The sequence below is a fragment of the Squalius cephalus genome (genome assembly GCF_949319135.1).
Source record: "Squalius cephalus genome assembly, chromosome: 21".
Lineage (NCBI taxonomy): Eukaryota > Metazoa > Chordata > Actinopteri > Cypriniformes > Leuciscidae > Squalius > Squalius cephalus.
Window position 1 is genome coordinate 5,981,105 of NC_137142.1, and position 14,194 is coordinate 5,995,298.

Below are 14,194 nucleotides of genomic sequence, written 5' to 3' on the forward strand. Positions count from 1 at the left end.
GTCTTTTAGTGTCGCTCTCATAACGGTCGCGTCCATAATGGAGAACTGTCACGTAACATTGTTTTTTCCTCATAAATGCGACCACGAAAAATAAAATACTTTTTAAAAAAGACAACCATCCACAACTTTATAACACTCCAGCAAAGTACCTCTTTTTGGTCAACATCCTCCTTTTTGTAGACAAAATAGTCCCAAATAGCTGATTTTGACTTTCTTTTTGGTACGAAAATCTTTTTTTTTTTGCGGCGGATCCTCTTCGTCACCCATTTTTAGCTATAGGATGCCAGTGAATGTTGGCTGTGAGCGCGGTGAGCTGCGGCACAGCGAACCAATCACTGTGCAAGCACGCGGAATGTGCAAGTCACCCCAGCAAAAAGCCATACAACAAACTTGTGTTTACTGTGTGCTACCGTTCTCTTAATACACCATGGGTGCTACTACCCTTCACATCGCATGTTCCGGCGATGTGACTATCGCTCATTAGCACATCGCGATGTCGATGTTAAAACAGAACATCGTTCAGCCCTAATGAACACTAATCATTACTTTCACAGATGACATGGAGAGATGAGTAACGTGCACAAGAAATTATCCAGGTTTCATTGGATGTAGTGTAAATGCCAGCTGATTTTTCCTGAAAAAGAGCTCATGTTTACATTCTGTGACCTGATGGAGTTTGGGTTCTCTCCCACTGTCGCCTCTGGCTAGCTTAGTTGGGGACACTTAATAAACAATATTATTGATCTGCCTGTACAGACTCTATTGGATGAGAACTGAAATAAGCTGGACAATGAGATCACTGATTTCTGCAGAACTGCTTTGTAGATTAAATTAATTTAATAATTGATCTTGACAGCAGAACTGAATCAACACTGATCTGACTTCAGCTGAACAATGACACTATTTTCTTTTAGAGCTGCTGTACAGACGAAATGAACTGTTTGCATCATTGAATGATTTTCCTGTTATCACAGTAAAGCTGCTTTGAAACAATCTGTATTGGATAAAGCGCTATAGAAATAAAGGTGACATGACATTGCTCATATCAAAACATTGTAAAAACACACTGATGTCCACGGAAAACGTCTCCGTTTTAAGCATACCGTTGTCGTGTAAACGTACCCTGATATGCCTGAGATGTTAAAGCAAACAAAGACTCTACAATCATTTTAAAAAAATAATCCCAGGGTGTTTTTTGAGGTGGGTAGAGGTGTATCCCAGGTCAAATTCTATTATGGACCTCTATAATCAACGATGTCCTAATAACTATGATTAGCTTCATCAGTCTGTGTATTATAACTCAGATTCCCTCTCTCTGAAAAGTGCTTTGTGTGCAAGTACAGCGCTATATACATATAACTAATTATTATTAACCATGTTCACATTGAGACTGGTATCTTCGTAATAGCCAAGCCATACCAAGCACTCGCTAAGGCGGGCGTCTATTGTTGCAGCCTTGAGTACTTTTATACGGAGCCCCGCAAATGACAAGCGGGGGATAAAAATTATATCGTGAACATGGATTAAGAATTCGCTCCTACGACTTACCAATATGTCAGCATATTTTACTAATTCTTTCCCTCGTTAGGTAAATCATGCTTACAATATAATAATTTGTGCTATCGCTTTGCTAAACCGTGGTTACCTTGTAATAATTTGTTCCCTTGTTTTAATTAAATCAAAAACGAGGGAACAAATTAGTTCAACAAGGCCACGATTTAACTATAACAAGTGAACAAATTAATGAATCATGGGAATGAATTCTCAATGTCGCGCATGTTATGTGCGAGGCTCTGTACTTTGTTATTCCATCTTCAACGGTTTTTTTTTTTTTTTTCGTTCATGAAGCAACAGCCCGGGCCAGTGTTGCCACCTTGTGGACATACTAATTAGCACCAAAAAAATTAAATGTACATGTGCAAGCTGTTCAAAAAAATCGGGCTGTGCACAGAAGGAACACTGTATGCACACCCTATCGCACACATAAAAACCGAAGTGTACTTTCAGCTTTACTATAATGCAGTGGTTCTTAACCAGGGAGCATCAGCAAACTTACAGGAGGTCAGCAGAAATATATAACCTAATATTGGGAAGCCTTTGAATGTCATGTTGGACAATGTGGGGCTTTCAAGTCAAAAAGTTTGAGAACCACTGCTATAATAGCTTGGAAAATAATTGTATCTTTCGTAGAACTGATATTTACTCCAAGCAAAGCTTAGTTAAAAAAGTTATTATGATCTTAATTTTGGTGCATTCCCTACACTCTTGTTTGCTATCAATCACTGACATGTCTTTGCCTATAACTATAATGTCCTATTATTATGACCAATGGTGCAACGGTGCTACTTTCATCTTTGACAGCTAGATGCACCATGCATATAAGGCCAAGATATGGTGCAGCTGCGAATCGAACTCTTGTGCCTACTTCAAAACAACTACCTAAATATTGTATAGACTCAACATCTTACGTGAGCGGGCCAAATCACCATGAAAACAACAGAAAAACACTCACTATCTTTCGTTGCTCTTCAGAGTCTGTCTGGAAAGTTTCTGGCAGGATCTCTACATTGATAGCCCACTCCTCCTTGGTTAAGCTGTTGGTGGAAATGTTGAACTGGACCTTGTCACCGATCATCATGGTGGCCTTTGTGATCACGTCACCTGATCTAAAAGATAACCGTTTCTCAGTGCCCTCCACTGTGGAGACCAGAAGACCCAAAGTGGGCTCTTGCTTGTCCATCTGCTAAAAAAAAAGAAAGGAAATAATTGGAACACAACGGCTATAAAAAAAAAAAAACTAAAAGATGACATTAAAACCCTTCCACACTGGTTCTATAAATAATTATGATCCATGCATCTTTTCAATGCAACCTGCAGAGCACAAGGGGACTTTCCAAAAAACCCTCTTATGTTCTCACTAGGGTGACAAACAGCATGTTTTTTTTTTCCATGCATTTCTGGAAGCCAAAAAAAATGAAATAAAACTCTACAGCTTATTGTACAGTAAATATTATTTTTCTTTGTGTATTCAATCAATACCACTGATTTTACATTATTATAAGCATGATTATTCTGTTAACTTTGCATTAGGTAAAGAGATTACAGCTTTGTAGCACACATCCTAAATTGCAATGAGCTTTGTGCTTTATTACTTCTGATATGAAACAAAGTCTCAGCTTTCAAATTCTGTCAATTTCAAACAATAAATACCATTCTGGCACTCTTTAATGTGGCGCGACAGATCGCTGCCAAGCGAAGCACCAGCGCTTTACTACTAGTTACAGCAGGAAATAAATATGAATGAACAACAGAAGGTATGTTGAAAGATCCGTATGTCTCATATAATCGGTCAATCATTGTTTCAACAGCGGAGAGAAGTCAATAAAATAGCTTGTAAACAATGGCACGTAATCTTTCATTTACCTCAGAAAAGCCATTAAATGTCTATAAACTCGTTAGTCAGCTAGACAAATGAACTCTAGAGAGGAGCATTTTGCTAAATTGTATTTTTACCAAACCTGTTCTTCAATATGTATGTTTGAATAAATCTTGTAAACTTATGATGGGGAGTCGACTCTAAACACAAACAACTTTGTCACATACTGTACATTTATCCCACATAAAGCTCTTTAGAAATAGACAGCAGCCATAGTACATTTATTTTGTAATGCATACCTCTGTGACAGCTTTGTAGTTTAATTGATGTTATATTGATACAATAAATATACATTATATAAATATACATGGTTTTAATAACTATAGAACTATAATTCATTAAAAACTCACATCAAGAATAAACACATCAATGAGTGTATTTATTGTATGTATTGTTCTTATCTCTAATATCTAACTCTCCTGTCCAAGCACTTTTAAGACGATGATCGTGTGCATGTAGCGCCACTACCCGAACATTATAAAGAGATTAATTCATTAAAGAATACCTTCTTTCTCATTTATTTAATTCTGACAAATTATTCGACCACGGTTGTGTTTCGTGACTTTTCACTCTGCAGGTACTTAGGTATCAGCAACAGCTAGGTAACAATGTTGACAGCTAGCTACTCATCAAGTCAAGGTAATGTCATCGCTAAATTTGATTCATTTGGACAGTCACACTAAAATCATGTTGTTAAATAAAGGAATTTTAAGGCTCTGTGTCAGGAAAGTGTGTGTGCGAGCGCAACTGTTTTTTTTTTTTTTTTTTACCTTTGAATGGCCTGATTTTAATTTACAGGTGAATTTCCACCACAATATGTAGACGTAGAGCAGAAGTTTACTCCAATCTCCAATCAGATGTTCTCAAACAACAACTAGATCTATTTGTGAATGTGGGGCTACAGTACAAATGTCAACCTTACATTACAAACAGAAACACAAATCTATCACCTATTCATGGATCTTTAGAGATTTAACGTTTAAAATGTGATTAAATAACATTACAGTCTTAAGTTATTCCTTATCCAATTCATACTCCAGAACAAGTTTAAACATATCAAGATACTACTGCAGTTTCTTGTGTTCAGGTTGTGGGATTGTGAAAAGCCTACCTCATTTTCTTGGGTTGGGCTTTTCTTTGGGGCGATTTTGGCAATCGTCCCCTCGTATCTCTCACTGCTTACATCGAAGGAGCCTGACTCTTTAGAACCAGCCTCCATGGTCACAGGCTTCCACTGCAGATAGAGATGTGATTTAGAAGAAACTGGAAGTTTTAATGAGCACAAAACATTTATAAAGTTATCTACAACAGGACAACTATGAATGAACAAGTCCTTTTGTTAGTCTAAACTACCTTGTCTTCATTGCCTTTTGCTTGTTGATTAAAGGTCACAGAGCCCTCAGGCAGCTTTTTGAGTCTGGTGGCCTTCTTGGTGTCATTCACCTTCAACACACAGCATTTGTTATGAAGCATCGAATACAATCAGTCAACAACAAAGCCAAAGATACAGAGTTGTACTGGTGAAAATAAAAGAGCCTAATAATTTTACTCACAGTCAAAACAGTGAGCTCCACTTCATCCATGACATTCAACTCATCATCTGATAAATGGTCAGCCGCAGAAGCCGTCAGGTTATCATGTTTCTCTGTCATGATGGTCAGGGTTCCTTCGCTCTTGCTCATGACCACACCCTGTGATAAAATAATAATAAATATATTATGTTCTCAGAAGAAAAGTAGTGCTTGTCTGTGCAAAATCCAGGGTAGGGTGTTCTAGGTGTTAACCAGGCTGACACCAAAGTCTCTTTAATACTGTGACTTCTAGATATGTCTTGGTTCTCTCCTTCAAAGTAAAAATACATTAAATCACATTTTGCCCATTCTCTGCTAGGCTAAAATGTTAAGCCTGACCCATTTAAAAAAGTAAAATCACACACACGACACGTCCTCAAGCCGCATGATTTAGGATCATTCATGTCTAGCACAAAGGTGCAGGATGATACTTGTCCTGTTGGACAAAGGGTTTGGAATATATGGTATAGGCCTTAAAATTCCTTTATAGTATAAGCTTTTTTAATGTTTTTTGAAGAAAAAAAAAGTCCAATGCATTTATTTATTCATACATAAGGTGAAATGGCGCAAAGTTGAATTTTCAGCATCATTACGCCAGTCTTCAGTGTCACATGATCCTTCAGAAATCATTCTAATATGCTGATTTGGTGTCAATTTATTATGAATTATAATTTTATTTTTGGTAAGTCAAGCTTGTGGGTGGCCGTTCTCAGACTGCTGTTCTCAGACTACTGGGGGGGGGGGGGGGTACCATAAACGCATGTTAAAACTATTTTTACTGCTTAATAATTTGGAAACTGTTATAAATTTTTCCAGGATTCTTTGTGAATAGAAAGTTCAAAAGAACAGCATTTATTCTGCTATGTTCCCATGAGAAGACGAATATGAAGAAGCTAAGCACTACATCTACTCATAATGTAAACATCCTTTATTGACATAAAAATACCCCGAATGGCATAAAAATCACACACAAGTGTACAGGACATCATCATTCAGAAGGACAGGAATTATGGTCACGTAATATGATTGACAACTCTAGACCGAACGAGCGCTCACTGAGTTATAACTCACACAAAACCCGAAACAAGAGAGACAGAGCATGCTTTGAATGCTCTTTCAGCTCTTCAGGTTGCAAAACACAGTGGGAAATTGATAGAAATTATATTCTGTGAGACAAAATATTTTTGGTTAACATGAGAATAAATCAATATTTCTCCAAATATGCGCACTTTGGACTAAGAGCCCTAATAGCTGCCGTTCAGTGCAGCTGCATGAACAAATAAACAAATAAACAGAAACCGCAGCAGACGTGACTGAATATGAGTGCATGTTTTTATTCTATTAAAAATATCATGTTACCGATTGATTATTTTGCACTCCTGACATTAATTAAGAAATGAATGTCACTGCAACCAAATAAACAGTGGTCAAATATGGAAGCTGGAGTATTATATCTTTCTGATACACAGTTAGTCCAGATAAAGTAAGAGTGTGATGATTGAACGTGCAGTGAATGTAAACAATAATCTGGGGCTGCCGGCGCTGCAGGTTCAGTAGTTAAGTCGAACATTTTTAAGAATCTTACAGATACAATGCTCATTTAATTCAATACGGATTTTTCTGAATAAAATAAAAGGAATGATCCATCCATTCCTCCCAGTACAGAATTGGATGCAATTTTAAACATTCCCTTACATTTGAAAGGTATAATTTCTAATATATATAATATTCTAATGTCAATAAAAAATATTAATCTAGATAAAATCCGTGCAGAGTGGACAAAAGATTTGGCAGAGGATATTTCAGAGGAAACCTGGAATAATGCATTATCTAGAGTGAATGGAACAACCTCCTGTACTCGCTTGGGTTTAATCCAGTTCAAGGTCCTCCACAGACTTCATTACAGCAAGGTTAGGCTGTCTAAGATATACGCAAATGTGGCTGATACATGTGAACGTTGTCGCTCTGCTAAAGCAGACCTTGCTCATATGTTTTGGACTTGTCCCAGACAGCTGGATTACTGGACAGCTATATTTAAAATTTTGTCTGAGGCATATGTTAAGGATATCAGGCCTAGTTTTGAGATGGCTGTCTTTGGAGTACCTGAACAAGATGTGGTCATGTCCAAAAAGTGTCAGGACGCATGCGCTTTTGCATGTCTTTTGGCTCGTAGAAGAATATTACTTGATTGGAAGTCAAGTAAACCACCCTTAGTTTCACTCTGGCTTAGTGATGTGATGCTGTTTTTGAAACTGGAGAAAATTAAATATTCTCTTCGAGGATCCACCAAACGTTTTTATTCAGTATGGACCCCAATGATTTCTTATTTTGAAAAGGATGCAACTCTCCCCCCAAACTAAAACCAATTATTATTAAAAGGCTTGTGCACATTGGATCGGATGACGTAATCCGACACAGTTGGCTAACAATGTTGTCAATTATTTTCTCACTGTTTGTAATATAAGAACTTAGGATTTTTTTTTTTTATATATATATTTTTTATATTGTTTATATGTTGTATTATTATATTATTTTATTTATTTATTTCTCTCTGTTCAGTGGGTGGGTTGTGGGAAAGGGGAAAAATTGTAAAAAAACAAGGAGTATTGTTAAACTCTTTATGTATGTGATACATCACTTTGTTCTTCCTTCAATAAAAAATATATATAAAAAAAATAAATAAATAAAAGGAATGAGCAGTTACAAGCGTACGACGAGCATATACTTCAACAGTTCTAAACTTTCAAAGACAAACCAAGAAAAAAGGTCGGTGGATGATGGGATACTTACAGTCTCCCTGATTTCTTTGGTGAGCTGAAAAGTGTCTGGTGTTTTTGGTTTGATGTTTGTGGCTCTTTGTTCATTGGTAATAACATTTGTCAGCAACTGGAACTCCACACGATCATAGAGTAGCAGAGTTATATCGGTGTCCGCTTTGCCGAAGGGCAGTTTAATGGGATCCGTAGAGATAATGGTCCTGATGCGGCCAGGATTAGCCTCCTTGACATTGCCCTGATTAAATACATAAACAAAGAGATTTTTAATGCTTCACTTAGTACAACTCTATACAACAGGATATTGTTACCAAGACACATTAAAGTAGTGGTTCTCAAAGTGTGAGGTGGGTGCACAGGTACTGCAGAAGAACAGAAAACACATTAAAACAGGGTTTGAATGCATGAATAGTGGTTGGATGCTGTCAAAAAAGCTCAATGCAGCCACTGATTATCCTGTTCATCCAAAGCATCACTGAAATATTTTCATTTTTTGTTTAAAAAAAAGTCTTTCAGTTTTTACAATTTTATGTGAAATGATTTGGTAGTCACTCACAGATGGGGTGGGGCTTGGGGGGCACCAGATTTTTTGAAAGGTTTAAAGGGGGACGTGTCCAAAAACGTTTGAGAACCACTGCATTAAAAGATAATCTCCACCACAGACTCAATGTGCTACATTACATACAAAAATAGAGAAAGAGATCTCCCAAGCCTGACTTCTGACTACTGTACATCTGCCCCATTAGAAAGATAGGGGTGATCAGATTCGCAAGTGAAGCCACCCACCAGTTTGTGATGTTTAGGTGCAGGTAAACATGAAATTGATGATATCAAAATAATAATGATTAGTGACTAGTTTTCCAGAGCTGACTATCTGAAGCTTAAAGACCATGCCTCGGAATCACAAATGTGTTTCTGTAATTTAATTGTTATGCTATTTAAAGGGTTTGTTCACTCAAAAATTAAATTTCTGTCATCAATTACTCACCCATGTCATTTAAAGCCTATTGAGACTTGTGTTGATCTACGAAACCCAAAAGAAGATATTTTTAATGAAATCTGAGAGATTTCTGTCACTCCACTGAAAGTGAATAAAAGCCTAAATTAAATCTGTCTCTTCAGACAAATTGATATGGACTGCTCAATTGATATGGATTTATCTTCCAATCTCGTTTGGCGTTTTGGGTGAATAGACTTTCAATGGAGGGACAAACTATATATGAAGATATCCTCATTTGTGTTTCGAAGATGAACAAAAGTCTTAAAAATTGATCTGTTCTTGGAAGAGGTCCTGAGAAAGGAGCTGTAAAAATATATTGAGATGGTTTTTGGTACTTATACTGCAAATATGTATTCTTAAGGACATCAAAACCTAAAATAAAACTCCAGAAAGGTGTACAATATGGGACCTTTAAGTATAGTGTATGTCGTCATGGACAGATGTATATGATAAATAAAATTACATTTAAACTAGTGACATTTCTAAAACTATAACAACCCTAGTGTGCACGCGACTATCTGGCCTTGATGGACCTCCAGTGCATGTTCAAGAATTGAGACCTTCAGACATTCTCAATCCTTTTCTTATCCAACTCACCAAGGACAGCAGCAGTCACCCACCCACGCACAAGCGGAAAACAAAAACACGTTCATTTATGTTTAATACATAATTATGTTAATACATGATTAAAAAAGATTGTATATGAGGTGATGAGAGTTGATATGAGGAATACTTGAATATGTGCATTGATGAATGTATTTGCAAAAGTCATTTTGTCCCTGAAGTTGTTGTGATAGTGTGTGGAGGCAGCTCAGTGTTCCCACTCACTGTTTCTGCTTATCACTCAAGGCCGACACACACACACACACACACACACACACACCTGCAGATCTCCCTCAACGCTCAGCACTCTATCACTTCCTCCCCTGAAAAACTATCATATTTCTATTCACACACACACACACACACACACACACACACACACACACACACACACACACACACACACACACACACACCTGCAGAACTCCCTCAACGCTCAGCACTCTCTCTCCCCCCCCCCCTGAAAAGCTCTCATATTTCTATTCTCTGTACACAAGTGGATTAATATTGAATAGTGAGATTAAAACCCCATGTCAAATAGCTTGACAAGTAGTTGTTCTTTCCTACCTTAACTGAACGTTAAGAGGGACATACTCACTCTAGAGAGCATCAGAAAAAAAACTTTAATTTGACAGATCTACCTGTACTAGCGATGTCAATTTACAAATTCCCATAATCGATGGCTGTTAAAATGAACAATCAATTAATCATTAACTTGTTGAATATTAAGCAGGGGGAAGGGTGCAACTAAATTGTACATCTGTCTGAATCCTACACCACTCGATGTGTGTATTTAAATGTTTTAAACCTTGTACGATATGATCTTGTAGTTTCAACCAATAAATAGCTCAGCAGGAATGTGCAGTGTAGGTCTTACAAAGCTGTGTTGGCTTATGGCAGCAAGAATAGCCTACAGGTACATCTCAACAGCAACGGATTTCGGCTTCAGGTCAGGTCAAACGATCTCGGGTACTACAGGCCGGGATCAGGCTTCAGTTTAAAGCAGAGCATATATATAACAATAGTGTGATGACCAATTTACACGGAGGTTAATATTATTTCCGGCCTGTCTTGTCAAATAAATCTACAAAAAACAACTATGGATACATCTATGTCAATCCCTTTTGTCAGATAGTATTATAATATAGCCTATATTTCATCAACAACACAAACTCAGGAGCTAACTAGTTAGTTTGGTTGCTTACAAATAGCTCACTCGCTCCTTCTAGCTAACGTGACCTTCTCCACCACTTAAGTTGAAACTATTGTCATTTGACAATGCATCTAGTCAATTTGTTAAATGTTTTTTTGTTTGAGAACTGAAGTATGATTATTTTGCACGTTTGTATTTCAGAGTACATCACAGCTCCTGCGTACAAATCTGTGAAACAGCCGAGCAGAGCTCAACATTATTATTCATTACCCTTCCATATAAGGTAATAACAGCCCATTTCATTCTACGGACAAATCCTAGGGTTTTAAATGGACATGTAAAACCGTATCTAGAGAATTTTTGCCCTTACCAAAGCCACATACCTTCTATGTAGATATCAGAGAACAATTTAATGCATTCTATGGCACCTTTAACTAATATGAACTAACAATGAGAAATACATTTGCTACAGTATTTATTAATCTTTGTTAACATTAGTTAATAAAAATACAGCTGTTCATTGTTTGTGCATGTTAGTTCACACTGGATTAATGTTAATAAATCCAAACTTTGATTTTAATAATGTATAAGTAAATGTTGAAATTAATATTAACAAAGGTTAATAAATGCTGAAGAATTGTTCATTCTTAGTTCATGTTAACTAAGGTAGTTAACTAATGAACCTTATTGTAAAGTGTTACCAGCAACTAAAGTTATTAAATCAAGAGCAGTGAGTGATTTTCTGTTTTTCTTTAGTTGTTTGATTCTTAATTAACAGCATGTATAGCAGTAGGTTGCAGTACGCTGTCACTTTAATTCACAGATCTAATGTACACATGCGATTTCTTCATTTGCTGTTTAAGTTCACAGATATAACCAACTGTTTATGTGAACTTTGCGTGTTTTTGACAGTTTAAGCACAATAACATGTGAAAGAGAACTTGGTTTAATATTCAAGGGACGCTCCGTCTGACATCCAGCTTTCTGTGCGGATGCTTCGGATGTGCGTGCTCAGAAAACCATATATCAGAAGTTTAGACTGATGTGGCTTTAAAACACATGCAGATAATAAACTTTCATGATGATGAAGAACTGCAATGTCACGTGAGCGTCTCCGCGATAGAAATGATAATCAAAACCATACAGATGTTTTGTTAGTCTTTGTCAGAGTATCTGAGGCACGAGCTGTAAAGGCTCCGCCCTCTTCTGGATACGGGGGTGTGGGGAGCAGCAGCTCATTTGCATTTAAAGATACATGCGCGAAAACAGCATGTTTTTCCTTCCACTCAAAAACGTACTAATTTGACTTTTACTCACATCAGGAAGGACTGTGAGAACTACGCCTTCATACACCGTACTGTCAATGTCATCTGTTCCTCCTGGTGCCACTTTCACGTCAACAGCACATTCTTTTCCCTGACATAACAAGAAGTTAAAGCACAACAATTAGTACAAAACCATCTTCAATACGTAAAAATGATTTAAAAGAATTCTGGGATTTTAGCACATATATAAACACATACCAGATTTTTCACTACTGTGAAATGCACTTTAACCCCAGGCACCAAGTTAGCTCGGTTTCCAAAAAAGGCATCAAATACAAAAGAAAATTTCTTCAAATCCTCCCGTTCAATGAAACCACAATTATTCTGAGGAGAAATCAAAAACAGTGTTATCAAAATGTTTGATACTCAGAAAGCATTCAGATTTTCAAGCAAAGAAAAAAAAATCACTCATTTAAATAAAAATGTAGCACAAATGGTAATATGGTTTTAAATGTTAACTCGGAAAATATTGGATTGAAAAAAAATTTCTAAAATAGTTAATTCCAGTCCTGGCTTTTGATTGGTCAGCAAAGATTCCAGCGACAAGCAATTTACCAATCAGATACAATCTTTGTCATGGAATACACTTTTTTAGTTACAGAGTTAATAGTTTGAATGTTCTTGTTTCCCTTAACTTATAGGTAAATTATGCATTGCTTCCATTATGGCTATTAACATCATGCACAATGATATTCTAACTAAAATTAAACCACTCTACTATAATACAAAAAGTGTTTTATGTTGCATATGTCTGTCATAGTTGGTTAGGTCAAAAACTGATGATGAACAGAGAAATCTTTTATTACGTCACGGTTTAGCATCACATTTGTTTAGCACACACTGACATGTTCAACACATTATTCATTATTAATAATCTACTAATATAATTTACAATATTTTTAATACTTACACCAATAAATGAAATGATTCCCAATGAGCGTCCACGAGGAGTGCTGAAATGAAAACACAGAGTTTACTTCAACAACCTCTCCTTTCTCAGAACCACTATTGATTTTCCAGCAAAAAAAAAGCATGGCTATAAATTACTTTGCAGAGATATTCTTGAATGCTGATATCTTTGATGCCATCGATTTGGAAGGTTCTGTCTTTGTGTCTTTTGGTGCCGGCTGATCTTTTTTCTTCGGAGGTTGGGGTGGACAGGCATTTCCAGGGAGAGGTATGCTCTAAATTAAAAGCACATCAGACATTGCGCTGCAGATCTACAAGCTTATAGAAGAGCAAACATTTAGTACTGAATTAAATACAATTGTGAACTTACAGTGGCATTGAACGCCTCAGGTTGTGGCTGAACTGGACCTGGGCCTCGGAAATCTAGTGGAGGTCCAGCAAACCCTCCTCTCTCTCCAAATGCATGATTGCCCTTAATTACATGAAAAAAAATAATAATATTTGCTTCATTTTACATTAAAATAAAATTGACAACTGTTTTTAATGAAATATTGCCGTATTTATTAAAAATGATTAATCCATGGCCAGCATTATATCTTAAAAATTAATGTGTCCTGCATAAGCTTTAATCAAAATAACTTCCCTTCCCACTTGCATACTGGCACGGGCCGGGGCAACCTGTCAATCATTTGACATCACAGCGATAGCAAACAACCACCAATAATCCAATCAAATCCTGATGGACAAAATAAAGTCCCGCCCTATGTTTTTTCTGTTTGTTTCATTCTGATATACGTCACACAATAGGGAAGAAAAGACTATTGCAACTTCAGGCCCTGTTTACACCTGGTGTTTAAGATGCGTTTTGGTCGATCTGATCACAAGTAGACGAGGGAGACATTCCCATTTACATCTGGTGTTTTAATCCGACTCTTTTGTCCACTTTCAAACACTTCTGTCCTGATTTCTTCGAGGGCAGGGTCTATGGGCCTTTTCAGATCTTTAATCTACTGGATGAAATAAGCTCACGCAATTTGCATATGAACAATATCTAAGACCAGCCGAACACTGTGAGTGTGTGTTAGAAATCAGGAATTGTGAGAGAACATTCGGTCTCATTCACCAAGCATGCATACGCACACATTTGAGCATGAAATGTGCGTACAGTCGATTTTAAGAACAAATCACGATTCATCAAAAATTTTGTGATAAAATGTATTCTAAATGTACGAAGAAATATAGGAACAACTGAAACCACACGTACACAAAAAGCACTTAGCCTACTCTGTACGCCACGGCCTTCTAATGGCGTTGTTATCTTTCATCCTAACACGACTATAATTATATTGAATTGAAGTATGTTGCATTAATTGTATTATATAATCCATATATAAGATTATATCATAATACAATTAAATACATT

At 36.7% G+C, this 14,194-nt stretch overlaps 1 protein-coding gene across 2 annotated transcripts in view; it reads right to left on the reverse strand.

Annotated features, from left to right (window-relative positions):
* Positions 1 to 14,194, reverse strand: part of LOC307149573 (uncharacterized protein) — a 38,238-nt gene that overhangs the window by 12,894 nt on the left and 11,150 nt on the right. The window contains exons 2-11 of one of the 2 annotated variants that reach the window (XM_079855947.1): positions 13,142 to 13,243; positions 12,910 to 13,046; positions 12,773 to 12,815; positions 12,061 to 12,186; positions 11,855 to 11,953; positions 7,798 to 8,019; positions 4,990 to 5,127; positions 4,790 to 4,879; positions 4,548 to 4,670; positions 2,513 to 2,740 (exon numbers count right to left, since the gene is read on the reverse strand). In XM_079855947.1, coding sequence (XP_079712073.1) covers positions 2,513 to 2,740; positions 4,548 to 4,670; positions 4,790 to 4,879; positions 4,990 to 5,127; positions 7,798 to 8,019; positions 11,855 to 11,953; positions 12,061 to 12,186; positions 12,773 to 12,815; positions 12,910 to 13,046; positions 13,142 to 13,243 — 1,308 coding nt within the window. Of the gene's footprint in view, positions 1 to 2,512; positions 2,744 to 4,547; positions 4,671 to 4,789; positions 4,880 to 4,989; positions 5,128 to 7,797; positions 8,020 to 11,854; positions 11,954 to 12,060; positions 12,187 to 12,772; positions 12,816 to 12,909; positions 13,047 to 13,141; positions 13,244 to 14,194 lie in introns of both variants that reach the window. The other variant, XM_079855946.1, reaches the window with a different exon arrangement.